Source organism: Phoca vitulina, unplaced genomic scaffold (genome assembly GCF_004348235.1).
Source record: "Phoca vitulina isolate PV1807 unplaced genomic scaffold, GSC_HSeal_1.0 scaffold37, whole genome shotgun sequence".
Taxonomy (NCBI): Eukaryota; Metazoa; Chordata; class Mammalia; order Carnivora; family Phocidae; genus Phoca; species Phoca vitulina.
In genome coordinates, this window is record NW_022589740.1 from 5,955,549 (window position 1) to 5,975,573 (window position 20,025).

Genomic DNA, 20,025 nt, shown 5'->3' on the forward strand with positions numbered 1-20,025 from the left:
CTGGGATGGAATAAAGGAAGAGGCACAGATAGGGTTCCTAATGTGTATATCCCTTCCCCAAAGTTTGAGAACCAGGGGTCTTCCACTTAATCTTAACTAGGCAAGAATTTTATGTAGTGAATCCTGTCATTCTCAGACATTTTCAAGCATGTCCATGGTCTTAATGTTAGCCCAAAGGGGTGTGTGTGCATGCGTGTGTGTGTGTGTGTGTGTGTGTGTGTGTGTTCGCTTGGAGATTAATACTACAGTTTAAAAAAGGAACCATCATTTGGGAGATTTCACATAAAAATCTGAACTTTCAGCTTCGTTTGGAAAATTGGGAGACCTGGCACCTACAACTTAGCCTTCCCACAAATTCTCAACTTCTTGGAGCTGAACGTTAGTAGCTGACCCAAATAAATGGGGTGGTAGCTACAGTCTCTGTCACTTCCCCCTTTGTTTTATAAGCTTCTAACCACCTTCAGTCTGTGTGCCCGGGGTCCCTCATCTGTAAGTGGAGGATTATAACCCTACCAATCACACCGGGTTGTTACATGGATTAATTTACTCATACGTTAACATGTAGAGCATTTGGAAGGGTCCTTAGCTCTTAGGACCAGGCCTAGTCCCATGACTGTTCCTGTCACTTTGAGTGAGTCTCCACCTCTCTGGGTTTTAATTTTCTCGTTTATAAAATAAGAAAAGTGGATGAGATATCTTCAGAGGTCCGTTTCTAAAATCGAATGAGATGACAGAAAAGGTTTGGGGGGAAAATTGGAAGAGGGCACACTGTGACAAAGATGATGAGGGGCTTAATTTTCTACTTGAAAGAACTGGATACTCTTCCAGAATTTTCTTAGGGAAAATTAATATTCACCATTACTGTTCACAGATTTAAACCATAATGCAGTATTTTTCTTAAGCTACCAATTAAATATTGTGCCCCCAACCCCCCAGGAAAGAAAATTAGAATTCTGGGCCCTGTTCAATAACAAAGAAATTAATACTTATTCTATTGACCATGTAAGTAGCAGAAGGGAATGTTGAGACCAGGAGGTCTGAGAAACCAGACCTGTTAGAGCACATGCTACAGAATTTACCCCGTGTTAGCAGGTCACGCACATACGAACTAAAAAATGTGCCAGGTTGAACTCTGAATGGGAGAAGGTAAAATTTCGTGGCTTTGCTTACAAGCCTCATTTCTCTAAGAGTAGTCCTCCCCATCTTCAAAATATTAACCGTTGTTGATCTTTGGCTACCTCTGTGTAAAACCAACGTTGATTTTAGTATGAATCATACCAAAGGCAGAGCAAATTAGTAAGCCTGATCCTTTGGTTAAATTTTTGGATATACATTGCTTTTTATTTTTAGATCACAGCATAGTAAGTTTGAAAGTTGGAAAGGATGTTAGAAATAATTTATTCTAAATTGTACGCCTTTGGTGACATCTTAATGGCCAAAAAAGTGTCTAGAAAATAACATTTTATGACACATTTACATCCAGTTAGGGTTTGTGGACTGAAAATTGAGCATCTGGAAATAATTTTGGACTGTAGTTTTTAATCCAATTGAACCAATTTATAAAGGATGAGACCTAAGGAAGGTAGATTTCAATGAAGTTTGGCTTTTATAGCCTCAAAACGAGAGGTGCTAAATGGGGATTTTTTTTTTTTTTTAATGCGACTTGGTCATTTTCTGTATTTATTTAAAAAGTGGTCAGAGTGACTCTACCCATGCATGGAAGATCATGGCGGGGTGTTGGCGTCAGAAGTACGCTTGAGAGTTGAAAGTTACTCTCTGTATAGGACTTGAAGAACAAATGTCACGCAGCTGGTCGCATGAGGCGCGCGTTTACAACTCTATCTCTGTTGTGCTGCGTTTCAGAGACCATCATGCAGACGTCAGAGACCGGGTCGGACACAGGTTCGACAGTGACTTTACAAACGTCTGTGGCCAGTCAAGCAGCGGTGCCTACCCAGGTGGTGCAGCAAGTACCCGTGCAACAACAGGTAAGGAGCTGCTGTCGACCCTCAGATGCGCTCTGGCCCGGTGGGCACTGACATGGATGGAGTTCAGCCCTGAGGTTAGCTCAGCCAGTGTTTCTCGAGCCCTTCCTGGATGTGGCGGATGCTGTCCGGGCCGGGCCGTAGGGATGCAAAGAAAAGTATCCAAACCGTAATCCCTGTTCTGGAAGAGCCTCTTGACTCCCGAAGAAGACGTTTGTTTCTGCCTTGACCATCCTCCTCCATAGGTTCTGTCCCTTCTCCTCTCCCCTCTCTTATTCTTTATCACAACTTCCCCTTTCTTTAATATTGAAATATCAGCAATCAGAGTTTCATAAATTGTTTCACAAGAAGTAGTACATAATAAGGGAGAGGTTGCATATACCCTCCAGGCAAGGATTTTGCCTTTGTGATGATTTAGAAAATGCCTGAGTATTTTGGGGACTAGAAAAATACTGTTGAATGAAAATTAAATTATCTTAAAGGTCTGGAGATCTGACTCATCCCATTTAGGAATGAATTCATCGTCACATGTTTACTACAGAGCTTATTCATACTCAGGACACTAGGCTTGTTTTGGAAAGATACTGACAAAATAATGCTCTTTGTGCCAGTTAATAGTTCTACAGTGTGGATTCGGAACACCTTGGTCTATCATTTCTTCCAAAGAGTGGTGAGAAAATAAATGAGAAAGATCATATAGAGCATTATCTTGAAACTTGGCAATTTGCCTGTAATTTCTTAGTATCAAGGAGAATCTTTAGCAAATGTCCCTCTTAACAATTACAGGAAAGTAGCTAGGGAAAGGGATAGCTTTTCCGAAATGGTAGACAGAGGCACTTAAGGTTAATTTCTTTTCAGGAGAGAGGAGGGGGATGGGCAGGGAGAGTGCTGGGATCAAGAAGCTTTTTTAAATTTTTCCTGTATGTTCCTTTTCGTAACATTATGTTTTATTTCCTGTTTATCTTATCTTTTTATTTCTCCTCGAAGATATTAATTTTTTTTAAATTGTTGAAATTTTTTTTCTTTACTGTATATAGTCTGTTTCCTTCAAGCTACTTTGTTCTTGGTTTTGGGGTTTGGTTTGTTTTTTGTTTTTTGTCTCCTTTTATTTTTGAAGTGTTTCTTTGATATCTCATAATCTGGGGTGTTTATCCATATTTAAAAGCATGAGGATAAACACCATGTGAATGCATGGGTGGGTCATTGACTTCAATGTAGGGTCATCTGACTGGGCTTTTTAACTGGGTTCCCTCGGGTGTTCAGTATCATTGTTTTTTCTCTTGGGCTGTCATAATTTTAAAGAAGACTTCTGCAGCTTCCTGTTTAGAGGGAGAATATTTGACTGCCTGAGAGCTGAGTAGGGGAAAAAGATTGGGTATTTCTTGTCCTAATTCACTTAATCCTTTTCTTCGTATGGTATCACCCATGGTTGGTCTTCTTCCGTGCAGAGATTAAACCAAAGAATAAATCCCCAAACTTTCACCGAAGTTCCAGAAGGCAGTTACCCATCTCACTGCAAGAAGTGGGTGGAGAGACTCTGATTCCTGCTTGAATAAAATCACTTTTTGTATTAAATACATAACCTTTTATAAAAAACAAAAATTGCTACCAGAAGTGGAAAATCAGTATCACCAGCATAAATAGAAAATCATACATATGCACACTCACCTTGTTCTTTGTCCTCATAAAAAGTAATCTCATGGACACGTGGACCCCGCGTTGGAAAACACTGTGCTGTGCCATACGGCTCATTCCCAGCAGGCATATTTTTCAGCTCCTCGAGTTAGCTCTTTCCTCTGGGACATTCACGGCAGGTGATACTTTACATCCCCTTACACCAAGCAAAGAAGGTGAGAACTCCCGTTTTCTTTTTGTCAACAGAGTGTTTTATTTCACATCGTGGGTTAGTGTGATATTTGCCTGGAGTTGCCTGTAGTCCTTCCAGGCTTATTTGGAAGGAGTTTTTGCTCCTCTGTCTTTTTTTTCTTTTCTTTCTTCTTTTCCTTTTTTTCCCTTTTTTTTAAACTAGAAAAGTGTCGACATTTGATGCTTCCTAGTGCATTCTTTTTTTTTTTTTTTTCTGAGAGAGAGAGAGCACGCGTGCACACGTGTAAGAGCGTGTGCAAGAGCGCAGGGGAGGGGCAGAGGGCGAGAGAGAAAGAGAGAGAATCTTAAGCAGGCTCCATGCCCAGCGTGGAGCCTGTCGACTCGGGGCTCAATCTCATGACCCTGAGATCATGACCTGAGCCGAAACAAAGAGTCAAACACTTAACTGACTGAACCACCCAGGCTCCCCTCCCTAGTGCATTCTCACAGTGTCCCTGTAGATAAATTTTCTACAACCGATCAGATTATTGCTGAAGTAATTTCTTGTTGCTCTTCACTTGTCTATACTCTTTGTATCATTAATGTGCTGATGTCATCTTGAGTTTTCAAACTGTAGTGGGATACCTTTACAATCTTCTAGCCTTTGTCACTGACCCATGATGGATATTGAAATCATGGCATTGATGTCAAAGGTAATTAATTCTATTGATTCAACTTTTATTTGTGTCCTTGCTTTGGCCACTCTGATGTGAAGAGAAGGTCTATAGCTAAAATGTTTGAATGTTGAGGCATGTAATATTATATTGATTAGAAAGTTGAAAAAAAAAAAACAGAAAATTTTAAGATCTAATATATAGTTCTCTTTCTTCAAAGCATGAAGGTTCTGATCTCACTGACTAATAAGTACCCAGTAAAATGTTGATTCTAAAATTATTTCTATGCTTTTTCATTTATTCTGTATGAGCTCAACTTTCTACCTTTCCTTAGACAATCTGGTTCAGGAATAGAGAATTCTGAGCAATGATTATAAGGTCTTGTTATATAATACTTCATCAAATTTCCTGTCTTTTATAATTTTTCACCATTTCACAAAACACTGTAGAGTCTCAGCTTTCCAAATATAGATATGGTTGCCCAATTCAATAAAAATCTATAAGAATATTCAAATTCAGTATGTTGATTAGATATTAAAATTTTGATATTACTCATTATCATCTTTATAAAAAGACTTTTTGGACTGATGGTCTCCATAGACAATGGCTAGAAATGAGCTGCTCCCCCCCACCCCCTGCCTTCCCCCTGCCTTGAGTGATTTGTTAAGAGTTTTTTGTAGATTATTCTTCAAGTTGGTCATTTTATGCCTAAATCTGAGAGGTCTTTGACCCTACTTGCCCTAAAACAGACTTAAAAAGCCAGGAGAGGGAAGGAGGAAAATGTCTTCCACTGTTCTGTTCTCTCCCATAGCCAGCAAATTTAGATTCTTTTCAAAGCAGAACCTAGACTAAAGTCAGAACTTTTACTCCTTGTTGTAATCTTGGGCTTCAGGTTCTGCTGACATTGAGGATAATTCCTTAACCACTTTAAACCAAGGCTCTAAGACATTTTTCTCCCTTTCATGTTTCCCAGTTTTAACTGCCCCTCCGAGTACAGTTCATATTTTCTCTACAGTCCCTGCCTGTCTTCTCCCTTCCTTAGAAAAAGGAACACATCTTTTCTGTCAAAGTGGGCAACTGTGTTATCCCTGTACCGCTTCTTGTAAACATAACATTCCAGGTACAGTGGAGCCCAGGGGTTGAGGGGCTTCTATTTGAATTCAAGGAAAAAAATCTTTTGTCAAGTTAGCTGTCAACTTTGTTTGAGTTCTTTTATTATCTGAGACTGCGGTCTTTACCTTTCCCTGCTCAGGGACTCACTTTCTTTCTAGTGGGTCTTTAGTATGTAACTGGGACATTGAAACCTAAGATTAAAAATTCATTTCAAGATTATATTCAGATAAGAACCTTAGTTTTTCCGTAAATCATCTATCTGGGCAGTCACTGTTATATATTATAATTTGAGGTATGAAAGTGAATAGAATAGAATTCTAGCTATATTATTTCTTTTTGGTTAGTATCAATCTATCTATTTAGCATTTTCACATAAGTTATGGTACATTCTGGCAAGTGAGCGTATTTTCCCTGTGGTCAAAGGGATAAATGATATTTTGTTTGGGAAACAGAGTCAATCAGAATTTCCAGTTAGGTTCTAGGCAAAGGGCAATCTTCAAGAAGATCACCCTTCAAGAAGGGTAAATTTTAAATGAATCCCAGTAGATCTCTTTTTTATGGGTATCTTTAAAATGATGCCTCAAATTTTCGGAAACAGATTTTAGGAAAGGAATTTTAACATGGGTGCTCCTGAGATCCTCACATGAGACCACAGTTTCAATGAGGGGTCATTTTTATGCTCACTTCTGTTTGCCATATTCCTGTGATATCTGTAGTATATCGTCACAACCAGAAAGAAACTGATAATTAGCAGTATACCCAAGAGAAAGTTCTTGTGATGGAAGCAGTGAATATTGATTAAGGGGGAAAAAAGATTGCCTATAGTATGTTAAATCCATAAGAGACTATTGTATTGGCTTGAAATTTGATCTGTAATATTTTAAATGGGTTCCTTTGCTAGTTCGGAGAGCTAACCCTGAGGTAGTGTATTCCATCATTTATGTCTTTATCTTTCTTTTCTATTCAGGGTCAAGAGATTTGCTTTTTGTGCATCCTAGCTTTGATGGACATGAATAGAATTCTTTTCATTTGAGACCATTATCTCATATAATCAACAGAAACAAAGACATTTTTCTGTGGTTCGCTCTTATTTGGGACTTGATTCCCATTGGCTTGGTTCCCTAAGGGGACAGTATTCTAATTAAGATTGTGGCAGACATCCTAAAAGATGGGGTTACATTTTAAAATGAATTCCTGTTGAATGTGTTTTTGTAGAAAAACAAAAGAGAATGATTTTAGCTCTTGAAGAGCATATTTATTTTATTTTTTAGAGCCAGAATTGCTAATTTTTAGTATCTAATATGAAAAGGTGTTTCGAAGGAACATGCTGATTTACAATTGAAATAAATTTTGCTGTGCCAATCCAATATGTAGGCCTTTTAGTTGAACATCTCTACTGAATATTTGTAAAAAATAAGAGCTCTATTTAAATGGTTGTGTAGTCATATGCACTGGTTCTTTGTTAAGTGATTTTAAAAATACTTTCTTGTCTGGAGTTGGATCATTGTGATCAGTTTAGGATAAAGTAGTTGCAGAGGAATATGGGCATTGTGTTAAATGCTGGGGTCTCAAATGTGATTTCACATGGTCCCTTACTGTGGAATGCCAACTTTTGAGGGAGATAGATGTTATTATAGAATTGGATACCAAGTGCCTCAGGAGTAACAGTGGAGATTGTTCTTGGGAGTGAGGGTCAGTAATGTCTTCACTACGGATGTGACCTTTGAGCCGTGTGCTGAAGGAAAAGTTGGAGGTCATAAGAAAAATAAACCGGAAGAGGGTATTTCTGGTAGGGAGAAGCATGGAGGAGCTCAAGGGAAATCAGGGAGTCTGTACTGGGTGGTGAGGGGCGAGAAGTGAGGGATGTGGAAGTGTTTCCCAAGAGCCTCTTGTGGGAGGTTGAGTCAGATGAGCCATTTGTGGTGTCTTTACATGTGTTCTCTCCCTTGTATTTTCGTTCTTTGCCCTCTTCAGTTGATTTCTTTCACGGTCTGGTCCCCCACTGCCAGTTTTCTTGAGAGAGACATCTGTACTTGTCTACTGTTTCCCTTTTGTCCAGCTGCTTCTTCACCCTGTGAGATTTGGGTGCTACCCATACAACTGTGGAAACTGTGCACTTTGGACAGAACCAAATCCAACAGTATTCTCTAGGATCTTTCTGGATTTTTCTTTGACACTTGATACTGTTAACTACGTATAGCTCTCTTGTTCTGTGACTTTTGGGCTGCTTCCCCTTTTATTTCTTAGAGGGCTACTTTGTCAAGGAAATCAGGTTTTATAGAGATGGAGAGACTGAGATTCATAGTTAGAAGGTATGGGTTCAAATCCTGGCTCTAGTTCTTTCTGGTTATATGCTCTTGGGCAAATTACTAACCTTGCCTGAGACTCAATTTCCTCATGTATAAAATAGGGATAATAATATCTGGCTTATGCTTAGCTACAAATATTAAATAATGTGTTCATTAATTCAAGGTACTACCTGGTATTATATAATAAGCCTTCAATAAATTTATTGTTATCTTTACTATTATTATTTTCCTTGTTCTTAGTAGTATTATCTGACTCCTCTAATTTGGGGATTGTTTTTTACCCCCTTTTCTATAAGGTTTGGCCTTTGGCCTTCTCTTTTTTGCCCTCACTTTCAGGTAACTCTTCCTCTACAGCTTTAGTTTTAAAAACCAGTTGCTTTCATTTTCTTCAGTAAGAATGGACCTCTGGTCCTTCTTTGTATTACTGTGGCTTATGAGTTAGGGAGGCTCAGGCTCTAGATCAGAATGGAGACCACATGGTCTTACCTACAGGGGCAGTATTGGCATTCTCCACCCTGGATGGGTACCCATTACAGTCACCATAGTGATAGAGAAAATGCCAGAGGATTTCTCAGTAAATATCAGGAGTACCTCCAGTGTTTTATTCTGTTCATGAAATATAACAATTTTGGATTAAGTGTGGTGTTGTGGTAGGATATAAGAGTTTAGGAAATGAAGGTGAGAATATTATATTAATATTTTAGCTAACCTGATTGGAATTTGGGTTTCCAGTTGGAAGAGACTTAAATTATTCATTTATTGCAACTATCCCAAAAGACCTTCTGGAGTTGAATAGCAGAAAATTTTCTCCTTCAATAAATCACTTAGTTGTATAGATGAATTTTAGTTGATTCCATAATTTTGTTCCTAGAGATATATAATGTTTCCTGTGAATATCTAATTTGCTTATCAAACCATCAGTTCCAACATCGGGATCTTTTTTTTTTCTTTTTTTTTTTTGCTGGAAGAGTTCAGTTTGTTCTATAAAATTTTTCACATGAGTAGAAAGTTGAAAACTTTAAGATAACTGGCACTTCTGTTAACATATAATTTGCACAAGGTGGAACATAATTTAAACAGAGCACTGGCCCTTTTCACCAAAGCAAATCAGAGGAATTCTTTATCTGTGCTAAAAATGCACTTTTAGTGTAATAGATCTCAACATAGCTGAGCCTATCTGCCATCAGTATCTGAAATAAAGAGAAACTTTAAGGCCCAAATAAAAATTATTTATAGTCTGAGCTGGTCAAGGAAGTCTTTCCAGAGGAAGTGACCTTTAAGCTAAGATTGAATAGAGGTAACCAGTGAGGGAATAAAAGGAAGTGTTTTCTGAGGCTGGAGGAGAGAGGGGGACATAGACAAGTGGTGGGACAGGAGATGGGGTCCTAGGTGGCTCTTGGTCTGGCTATAAGTATAAGCTATTTAAGTTTTCAGTAATAACGCATTTTGATTTTTTTTTAAAGATTTATCTCTTTGAGAGAGAGAGTGAGCATGGATGTGAGAGCTCAGGGGGGAGGGGAAGAGGGAGAGAGAAACTCTAAGCAGATTCCACACTGAGCAGAGAGCCCGACACGGGGCTCAGTACCACGACCCTGGGATCATGACCTGAGCGGAAACCAAGAATCAGACGCTTAACCCGACTGCGCCATGCAGGGGCCCCAGTTAGCAATCATTTTGAAGTTGACCACCATTCAGCTTTGGAAACAACAAATCCAATAATAGTAACTGCCGTTTACTGAGCACCTGCTGTGGGCCCTTCCCTGTGCTTGGAGCTCAGCCCGTCATTTCTTAAGCCTTTAACGACCCTGTCCACTTAGGTTCTCCATGCCCCTGACAGCAGTTCCTGAGATGCCTTTGTGGAAGCTATAAGGATATATGGAACAGAGTTTGTGAGTCATCTCCTCTCCTGGACACTTTTGCAGAAAGATGAATTGTTCATCAAAATTCTTCAAGCTCCCTATCTGTACCAAAACAGCATGTCAGAAGGTTAATTTCCTGGAACACTTAACACCTATCTTTTCTATCCATGAAAAATGATAATTTTGCTCTTCCTTTGATCCAGGGCTGATTGTAGAAATAGACACCCATGGAATGCCTCTTTCTTTTCTTTAAAAGTTTGTGTTGACATCAGTCAAAGCCATTTCTGCAGAGAGACTCTGATGCTTCGTTTTCCTTGCACACAGCCCTGACGGACTGATGGATTTCCCCTTTAAAGCAAACCAGAGCTACGCTCTTGGTCCTGGCTGTCCCGTTGCTCAGTGCTAAGTTGGAAACCCGATGTTTAAAACTAATATACCTTCCTTCAGTCATGATTTTTTTTTTTTTTAGCCAGGAGTCACATCCAAGTCATCTGACTTTAGATCCTGAGCTCCTAAGCTCTATCCTACAGAGATAAAGCAGTCAGATGAGTTATATCAAGATCAGCTGTTAAGTGGTATAAGCTCTCTGACATAACGGCACTGAACATGGCAGTCCTACGGCAAAGAACATAATATACTTTATGTCAAGAAGGATTGGGTTTAGCTTTATGAATCACTGTGCATTTTTCAGAAATCCCACAAGCAAAACTAGTGAAGCAAACAGGAGTATCTGGGGTGTAAAGGGCTATTTGAGCAAAATAGCTAGCATATAAAAACATTATAAACCTTGAACTTCCGAAGCCCTCTCTAAACTCAGTCATAAGTATGAGCATCAGTAACTATAGAACCTTGGGAATAAAAGAGGGAAAATGATACAATCAATGTAGTAAAATGTTATTATTCAAGATAATCTGGGGAAGGGATACCTGGGAATATTGTTTATAATTCTGGCAGCTTTTTCAGAAGTCTGAAATCATATCAAAAGAAAAAGCACTTAAAAATCAATACCAATCCAAGTTTACCAATTGAAGTTTGTGAAGGGATTATTGAGCTACTAGTCCTAATACTGTTTTCAATAGACATGGGTACTTATTTAGTATTTTACCTTTAAATAAGTAAAACCTGAAATTTTGCCCAATACTTATACATATGCTAAGGTACAAGAGTTCTTCAAAAAAGTATCCCAAATTTAAAATACTTTTGTCTCACCTCAGCGAGTCAAAGTTTTAAATAAAAGAAAAGAAAAAAATGTAGAGGAAAATCAGTTTTGAGATTTTTGTCACACTGTCTCCACATTCCCCATCAACTCTCCAGTTTTGATAATTACTATCAAGAAAGTACATACATACATACATACGTACACATATACATATATAAGCAAGCAAGCAAGCAAGCCTGATCAACACATAAAGCAAAAGATCAGTTAAAATTGGTGATATTTTTAAGACTTGTAAAAACACAAATGTGTATAATGAATTGATGATACAATGGAGGACTGCTTAAAAACCTGGTTGCTAGAAAATGCAAACTAAATTATTCTCAAGAAAATAAACACAAGCATTAGAAATTAGAAATTAGGTCCTAAACTCAACAAAGATAATTAGCCCGTTTGCGGCTTTGATTTTTGTCTTAATTAGTATATGTCCAGTTTTATAAAGGCCCAGACAACCATTCCCATCCCAACTGGGAGGAAAACTAGATTAATCAAATCAATTGATTAGCAAGCTTTAAAAAATTAAAGTCGCCCAAATTCTTACTACAATTGACATGTTAATTATTGGATGGGGAAGCAGGTACAATACCGGTTTTTTATTAAATGAAAAGGTATAGTTTTTCATCTTTTAATGCTCCTGATTTTTAAAAATTGCTTTAAAAGATTATCTTTTATTTCTATAAGGTATAACTTTAATGGGTGACAAGAAGGTAGGCCTCAAAACTGAAAGCAGTAATACGTAGGGCTTCTATTTCTGGTTTGCAAGTTGGTCAGGCTGTTTCTCATAAATCTACACAGCTATCCAAAGCCATAATTTTTTTTCTTTCTTCCTTTACTACTTGGGGTTTCGGGTTTATTAAGTCTTAATAGCTTGGGATCCTGTTCAATCTGTGCCTTCTTATTATTAGCAATTTTAGCTTTTTAAAAGTAGTAGGATTAAAGAGGAGAAGTGAAATAAGAAAAAATACATTAGAAAAGATAGCACTTGAAATATAAGAAGAAAGGTGATTCTCAAATAAAAGTGTTTATTAACATAATTAGGTTTAAAAAGGCACTGTCCCATTTGTGAATCTCAGGGTAACTTTGAATCTCATCACTAGCAGAGTTAAAACTATACAGACAAGCGAACATGAGTTGTTTTTGTTTTGTGAATGAAACTGTATCTGTAGGTTGAAATAATAGAGCAAAATTATTCTTGAAGTTTTTGGAAAGTGATACTAAGGAAGTTAATTTGGCTTTGAATGAACCTAAGCTTTAGTTCCCAGTGATAATAATTTTTCTGAATTTCTTATGAAACTGACCAAACCATTGATTACAGTCCCATTTATGACCCTTGATAACATAATTATTCTGTGCAAAGCAATTTTACCAATGATTTTTCCTTTTTGTTATTGTACTTATGTTCAAGGCTTTTTCTTTGACATTGAGGCTCACTAAGGTGTTTGTTGCCTGTGGTTCATTGATCTGGTAGGTGGTTATGCATTTAAAACTCATGATTACTCTTAATTTTCCCCAGCAATTTCATAAATACATTTCACAGAAATTGTTTCTTTAGCAACTTATTTTAAATAGATATTTTAAAATAACAAAGCAAAAAAGCATCAGAGATGCTGAGGAACTCCATCTAGGGGGGAAAAATGGCCCAGAGAAGCTAGTGTAATAAACAATACCCATCATCTTTAAATAGTCGGTATAAAGATAGAAAGTGCTGACAAAGCTAATAGATCTCAGTAGACAGTTTATTTCACACATGGAAAATTGATGTTTGAGCTTAAATTATATTCATACCTATGTTTTGGTTGGTGCTTCCTATGAAGCAGTAATAATGTCACCCTAAAGTATTAGAGATGGGGGCTAAAGGAACAGTGACTTGAATTTAATCTCAGGAGATCTCATTCCAACCGAGTGAGTTGGAATGCCCGGTCTGCCATCAGTAAGCTATGTGGTATTGAACAAGTTACTTCAGCCTGCCTGCCCTTGACTTGCCATCACGGTATCCCGGAGCTCATTTGGCAAACAGTGACTGAGCCTCTGTTCTGTGGCAGGAACTGCACTTGCTCCTGGGACAGGAAGAACTTTAAGGTTAGGCCAGAGAGACTGACAGGTAAACAGAAATGACACAGAGAATATCAGTGGCTGCAGCGTATCTGTGGCGCTTTGGGAGCAGAGTAGAACACTGTGTAATTTGGAGGTGAGTCAGTTGATGGGAGGGGCAATTGCGGAAGACTTTCTGGATGGGTCCCACCCCGCCTTAGTTTCTTTATCTCTGAAGTAGATAATGTGCCCGAATTGTCAGTAGAATCAAAGGAGAAAAGTCTTTGTAATGGTGCTTTGTTTTTTATTTTTTTTTAAGATTTTTATTTATTTATTTTACAGAGAGAGAGAGACAGCAAGAGAGGGAACACAGCAGGGGGAGTGGGAGAGGGAGAAGCAGGCTTCCCGCTGAGCAGGGAGCCCGATGCGGAGCTCGATCCCAGGACCCCGGGATCATGACCTGAGCTGAAGGCAGATGCTTAACAACTGAGCCCCCCAGGCACCCCTGTAATGGTGCTTTGTAACGTGCAAAGCATTTTGTAAATATGAGGGCAAAATTATTGATTCATCGGATCAGACACTCTGCTAGGAACTGTAGATGGGAAAATGATTGCAAAGAGTAGGGTTTCTCAAGACGTGATATATGGATATTTCCTCAGGAACCTACTGTGTGTGTGTGTGTGTGTGTGTGTGTGTGTGTGTGTGTGTATGTGTATGTATGTATTTAGATAATCCTTATAATGAAACTGAATTTATTCCAGATCATCTGAATTACTACATTATAACTGAGATTGCTATTCATTTTCAGTGTGTTCTCATAGATGTTTATGATCTTCTTGGTGTTAGGTTGAGCACTATAATTGTCTTGGGCTAATGAGGTGGAATAGAGCCAGCCCTAATATGAAAGTAATCAAGGCTAAATGATACCACAGATAGAGTGAGTACAAAAGAAGCTTCATCATACTAGTTGGCCCCGCAAGTATCATTATTTATGCCTTGGCTTATGTTTGTACAGGTTTAATAGTATTTTATTGAACACTAGAGGTCAGCAGTCATGGTCTCAGGGAAGCATGGCTGATCCCCAAATTAGACAGTCTTTCTGTTATACGTTCCTCTAGCCACATGTACCTTTCCCTCACAGTCTATTTCATCATTGTGATTTTTTAAAAAGATTTTTTTAAATTTGAGAGAGAGAGAGAGAGTGCACATGAACAGGGGGAGGGCAGAGGATCAGGGGGAGAACGAGGGAGAGAGGTAGAGTCCCCGCTGAGTGCAGCGCCTTGACCTCATGATCTCACAACCCCGAGGTCATGACCTGAGCCAAAACCAAGAGTTGACACTTAAGCGACTGAGCCAACCAGCCAACCATGGTCCATCTTCTTTTGCTCCCACCATCGTACAACCTAATACACGCGATCTGTCTGGCACATGATAGGTGCTCAATAAGTGTTTATTGAATTGATGAGTGAAGTAGGTAATACTAAAGTGTCTAAATTAATACTTGGTTGAAAATATTTAACTATATGTTTAGTGTTAAATATGCACGTGCACACATGCCACTTTTAAACCTGTAATTTCTGAATAGTGTAAATTGTCACTATCAGATGTCTCCAAAGTAGAACATCTACGTCCTAGGTTTGTGCAAGAAGATTGGAAGAAGAGGAAGAAATGTTAGAATTTCTATTAAATTTTTTTACCTAAAAATAAGAAATATAGCTAAAATGTAACAAATTACATATATCACATGTGTAACTGAGACATCCTGAGGGAAGAGGGGTTGATAACAACCCCCCTTCACTTGTTTGTTGCATTTTTTTTTATGTTTCCAGCAAGATGGGTTAATAGGTTATATAGACTAATTTTGATTAAGCTAACTTCATAATATGGGTAGGCAGCTTAAAAACATTCCCACATATTGAAGATAGCGCACAGATTGCTGAGATAAAGAAGTTAGCAGAATGAATGCTTCCCTAATTCTCTGACAATCACATAGCAAATATCTGTTTAGATACTTCCTGCCTAAGTGATAACAAGTTGGGTCCATGTGTTCTAAGAACCAAGAAGATTTTCGACATACAGATTTATGTCCACTATCTTCAGTCATGAACCTCTCACCTAAGTATATATTATGCCATTAGATTAGCTAATGAAGTTGTCTTAATTAACAGGATACTTAAATATTTGATCTTTAGCATTTAATTTTATAATTCCTATTTTTCCATATGTTTTATAAAACGTATCCTATTAATACAATAGAACACGTATGTGATTTATAAATTGTTTTTTTAAGAGCAGAAAATTATTAAAAAAAGAAGTTTGGAAACTACCAAACTAAAATATTGCTACCATACTATAACTTTCCGGGAAGAAGATGTCATTTACATACAATAAGATTCACCATTTAAGTGTAGGGTTTGATGGATTTTGACAAATATGTGCTCTTGTATAAACATCATCACAACCAAAATATAGAACATTTTCATCACCCCAGATAGCTCCCTTGTGCCTCGTTCTGCTCAGTTCTTCCCCTCCCCCATTCCTAGTTCCATATAATACTGATCTTCTGTCATTTAGATCCTTTTGTCTTTTCTGGAATTTCAAATACACGAAATCACAAAACATCCACTCCCTTGTGTCTGGCTTCTTTCACTCACCATAGTGTTGGGGAGGTTCCTCCATGTTTTTGTGTCTGTCAGTGGTTTATTCCTTTTTATTGATGAATAACATTCCATTATAGTAAGGTATCACAGTTTGTTTATCCATTCACCTGTTATTGAACGTTTGGTTTGTTTCCAGTTTTGAACACTCATATATTAAGTCTTTGTGTGGATATATGTTTTTATTTCTCTTGGGTAAAGCCTGAGGAGTAGAGTGGTTGGGTCACACATGGTAAGTGTTTGTTTAACTTTGTGAGAAGTTGCCATACTGTTTTCCAAAGTGGTTATACCATTTTATATTCCCACCCACAGTTGTATAAGCGTTCTAGTTGCTGGACATCCTTATCAAACTTGGAACTATTACTGTCTTTAATATTAGCCGTGCTGGTGAGTTATGTAGTGGTTATCTTACTGTGGTTTTAATTTGCATTTCTCTGATGACTAATGATGTTGAGCATCTTCTTATGTGCTTCTTGGCCAGTTATATGTATTTTAATATTTTTGCTTACTGATAGTTTACTATTCTTCCATTTCTACTTTTATTTAAACCAGCAAATATCTAATTTGTGTCTAATTAAATAGATTTCTAAAATAAACTTAGGGGAGTTCAAATAATTTTTAAAAATTTTAAGTTAAAACCAAGAAGAATAAGAAAAGAAAATTTAATGATACATTAACTTAGGTTAGGTTCTATGTTTTCAGTAAGAAACAGAATTATACAAAAAATGACATGAAATGATTTATTTAATTTTAGAAAACCTCTCATCATCTTGCATGGAGAAATTTGAGAATTTATGAGTAGATGGTATGCTAATTCAAATCATTTTAAGAAACATGAAGTGATTGCAGTGTGTCATGGACAGGTAGACAAGATGGATAAGCTACAGCATGGTGAGGTCCTACTCACTGGGATGTAGAATCAAGGTATTGTTGCAGACATGTAGAACTCATCCTGACACAGGCTTGACCATGAGAGGGTTATGGTATTACACTGCCCTTCATTCTGGCTGGGAATCAATAGCTTTCAAAGTGGAGGTGACAGCTCTGCTGAGAGATTAATAGTAATCTTAAATCTGCAAACTTTCTATTTGGCCTTGAGATTTCCAACATTTAGGTAATATTTTAGTGAATCTCTGTAAAGAGCATGAGTTAAGTATTAGTCACTGAAGCTCATTCCTTGCATCATAGAGATTAATGGTTATAATACACCTCCTGCAAATATTGTGCATAATATTTATGGGATAAATAACTTTTTGTTCTAATTTTGCTCATGAATCTTGTGTCACGACCATGATAAATTACATAATTTTTATTAATACTAATTCAAAAACTGTGGACCTGAAAGAGATCTTAAACATCATATAGTCCTGTGGGTTTTTTTAACCTGGATTTTTTAAAATTTTAATTTGTGGAAGAATAAGCATAACATAAAATCTACCATCTTAAGCATATTTAAGTGTACAGTTCAATATTGCTAAGTTATTCACATTGTTGTGCATCAAGTCTCAAGAGCTCCTCTTGCAAAACTGAAACTCAGAATGCATTCAACAACTCCCCATTTCCCCTGGTAACCTGTATTCCACTTTCTGTCCCTATGTATGTGACTACTCTATGGAGCCACATAAAGGGAATCCTATAGTATTTGTGTTTTTGCCATTGATTTATTTCACTTAGCATCAAGTCTTCAAGGTGATCCATGTTGTAGTCTATGTCAGAATTTCCTTTCCTTTTAGAGTCAAAAAATATTCCATTGCATGTTTATACCATATTTGGTTTATCTGTTCATCTGTTGAAAGACACTGGCTTGCTTCTACCTTTTGATTCTTGTGAATAGGCTGCTATGAACATGCGTGTACAAGCATTTATTTGAGACCCTGCTTTCAGTTCTTTTGGGTATATACCCAGAAGTGGAATTGTTGGGGGTGCCTGGCTGGCTCAGTCAGAGGAGCATGCGACTCTTGATCTCGGGTTCATGAGTTCGAGCCCCACATGGAATGTAGAGATCACTAAAATAAAACTTAAGTATATTCCATTTTTATATGGTATATTCTGTTTTTACGGTATCATATGGTATATTCTATTTTTAATTTTGGGGGGAATGACCGTCTGTTTTCCTTAGTGGCTGCACCATTTCACATAACTACCAACAGTACACAAGGGTGTTCAAATTTCTCTATGTCCTTATCAACATGTATTTTCTCCTTTTTTTGAGACCAGCCATCCTAATAAGTACAAGGTGGTACCAGTATTTTTTGAAGTCAGTTTTTATTTTTTTTAAAAGATTTTTAGTTATTTATTTGACAGAGACACAGCAAGAGAGAGAACACAAGCAGGGAGAGTTGGGGAGGGAGAAGCAGACTCCCCACTGAGCAGGGAGCCCAACACAGGGCTCGATCCCAGGATCCTGGGATCATGACCTGAGCCGAAGGCAGACGCTTAACGACTGAGCCACCCAGGCATCCCTGAAGTCAGTTTTTAAAACTTTTTTTTTTCTTTTCTAGTCTTTGTCCTACCCCTTCCCTTCCTTCTTTCCTCTACCTATTTCCCTCTCTCCCTACCATATCTGTCTGTCTGTCTCTCTCCTCCTCTTCCTTCTAGCAAACAGGTCTATATGTCAAACTGATCTTCCTAGAACTCCTTTGGAGCACTGGGACTGGGAACTCTGCAGCTTCACTTTTGCTCATCCCTTTTATTCCTGCAGTGGTGAGGAGAACAGAAGAGAAAAACATGAATCGTTTTGAGTTTCTTATTTTAAGGTTGAGGAAGCTGAGGTCCAGAAAAATGAAGTGACTCGGCCACAACCACCCAGAAAATTAAGACTAGAATTCCTAACTCTTTATTTAATAGTTTCTGAGATTATCTAGGGGCCACAGAAACCTTGAGAGACCTCTAATAAGTTTCTCTGAGTAAGGTTGTGAATGAGCTTTCTCAGAGTTCTTTATTCTGTAGCTTAATATTTTCTCAAGTGTGGAATGCATATCCCATTGGAATGTGAAGTGATTTTTAAGTGGTCTAAGATGATAAGATGGACTTCAGGTAGTTCTGTGAAAGAGATGTAAGAAAACATTGAATCACAGAGCTAGGAAGTTGTCCCCCCTTCCATTTCCTGCCATTCACTCGACGTAATCAACAAGGTCAGTTTAGTGCAGCGTATCTGTAATATCTCACCAATATTTGCTCACCTTCCCCCACTCCCGCATTCACACTTAAAAAACAACAAAAGACGGATACCTGGGTGGCTCAAGTCAGTTAGGTGTCTGCCTTGGGCTCAGGTCATGATCCCAGGGTCCTGGGATTGAGTCCCACGTTGGGCTCCCTGCTCAGTGGGGAGTCTGCTTCTCTGCCCCTCCCCTGGCTTGTGTTCTCTCTCTCTCTCAATCTCTCAAATAAATAAAATCGTAAAAACAACAACAACACAGTAGGATTCCAGCTCAGCAATAATGGGCAACAATAGCTGGCTGGTATTAAATAACTGTCTGGACATTATTCATTTTGGGTGTGCTATAATAATGAAAGCTGGAATATAGAAGGTTTCCATTTCTTGTGGTGCTATAAAAGTTTTTCAAGGAATTTTAAAATTGAGGAACCACTTAAATTATTAAGTATCTAAAAAGACGGTGGTACATTGAAATGGCATATATGTTGCCTTAGTTTGGGTGGTAAAGAAGCAAACTCTTGATGGAAAAATTTCAGTGCAAGTAGCTTATTTGGAAGATGATTCCCAGAAATGTCAGTAGGATATTGGGAAAGTGAAACAAGGGAAGGATTGATCCAGTACAGATTTTATGATTATACACATTACAACTGTGGACCAAGTGGGGGATGGATCACACGGGGACAATCTGGGAGCCACCGTTGGGCCGCATCTCAGAGTTACCCCACCTGAGGGAAGAGACAGCCTAGAGTTTTCATACAGACTCCTGTTGGTTGGTGGTAGAGGCCACTCACAGCAGGGGTCAGTTTCCTGACACTTGATTGCAGCTGGGCAAAGAGGGTGCTGAGGGTCTGAGAAATCTCTCAGGCAAACAGGTGCTATGGTGTGCTTCTAGACCACTGTGCGTCCAAGCGGTAAGGCTGAGCATCCAGGCACATGGGGTCCACAACACTTACTACGTATGCTATGCATACATTGGAGAAAGGACTAGCTTTGGTCATCTCTGTTGTGCTAAACATTTTCAGAGTTTCAGATTTTATACCCGTATTTGTTACTAGACCCCAAAGTCTTGAAACGGCAAGGGAAAAGTTTTCTTGGTACCTAATCATAGCCCTTCTAGTTGCTACTTGGGTTTATCTTAGATCCTTTTCTTACTGGGCAGAGAGCACGGAAGGTCTGTTTGCATAGTACTGCTTCATCCAGTTGAATAAAAGATGGTAT

General features: G+C 38.2%; 1 protein-coding gene across 6 annotated transcripts in view; it reads left to right on the forward strand.

The window, feature by feature from the left end:
- The window catches only part of RFX3 (regulatory factor X3), a 384,699-nt gene that overhangs the window by 226,637 nt on the left and 138,037 nt on the right, over window positions 1-20,025 (forward strand). For 5 of the 6 annotated variants that reach the window (XM_032427525.1, XM_032427527.1, XM_032427524.1 and 2 more), the window contains exon 2: window positions 1,864-1,988. In XM_032427525.1, the coding sequence (XP_032283416.1) occupies window positions 1,872-1,988 (117 nt within the window). In that variant the 5' untranslated portion in view covers window positions 1,864-1,871. Of the gene's footprint in view, window positions 1-357; window positions 379-1,863; window positions 1,989-20,025 lie in introns of those variants that run through there. The other variant, XM_032427522.1, reaches the window with a different exon arrangement.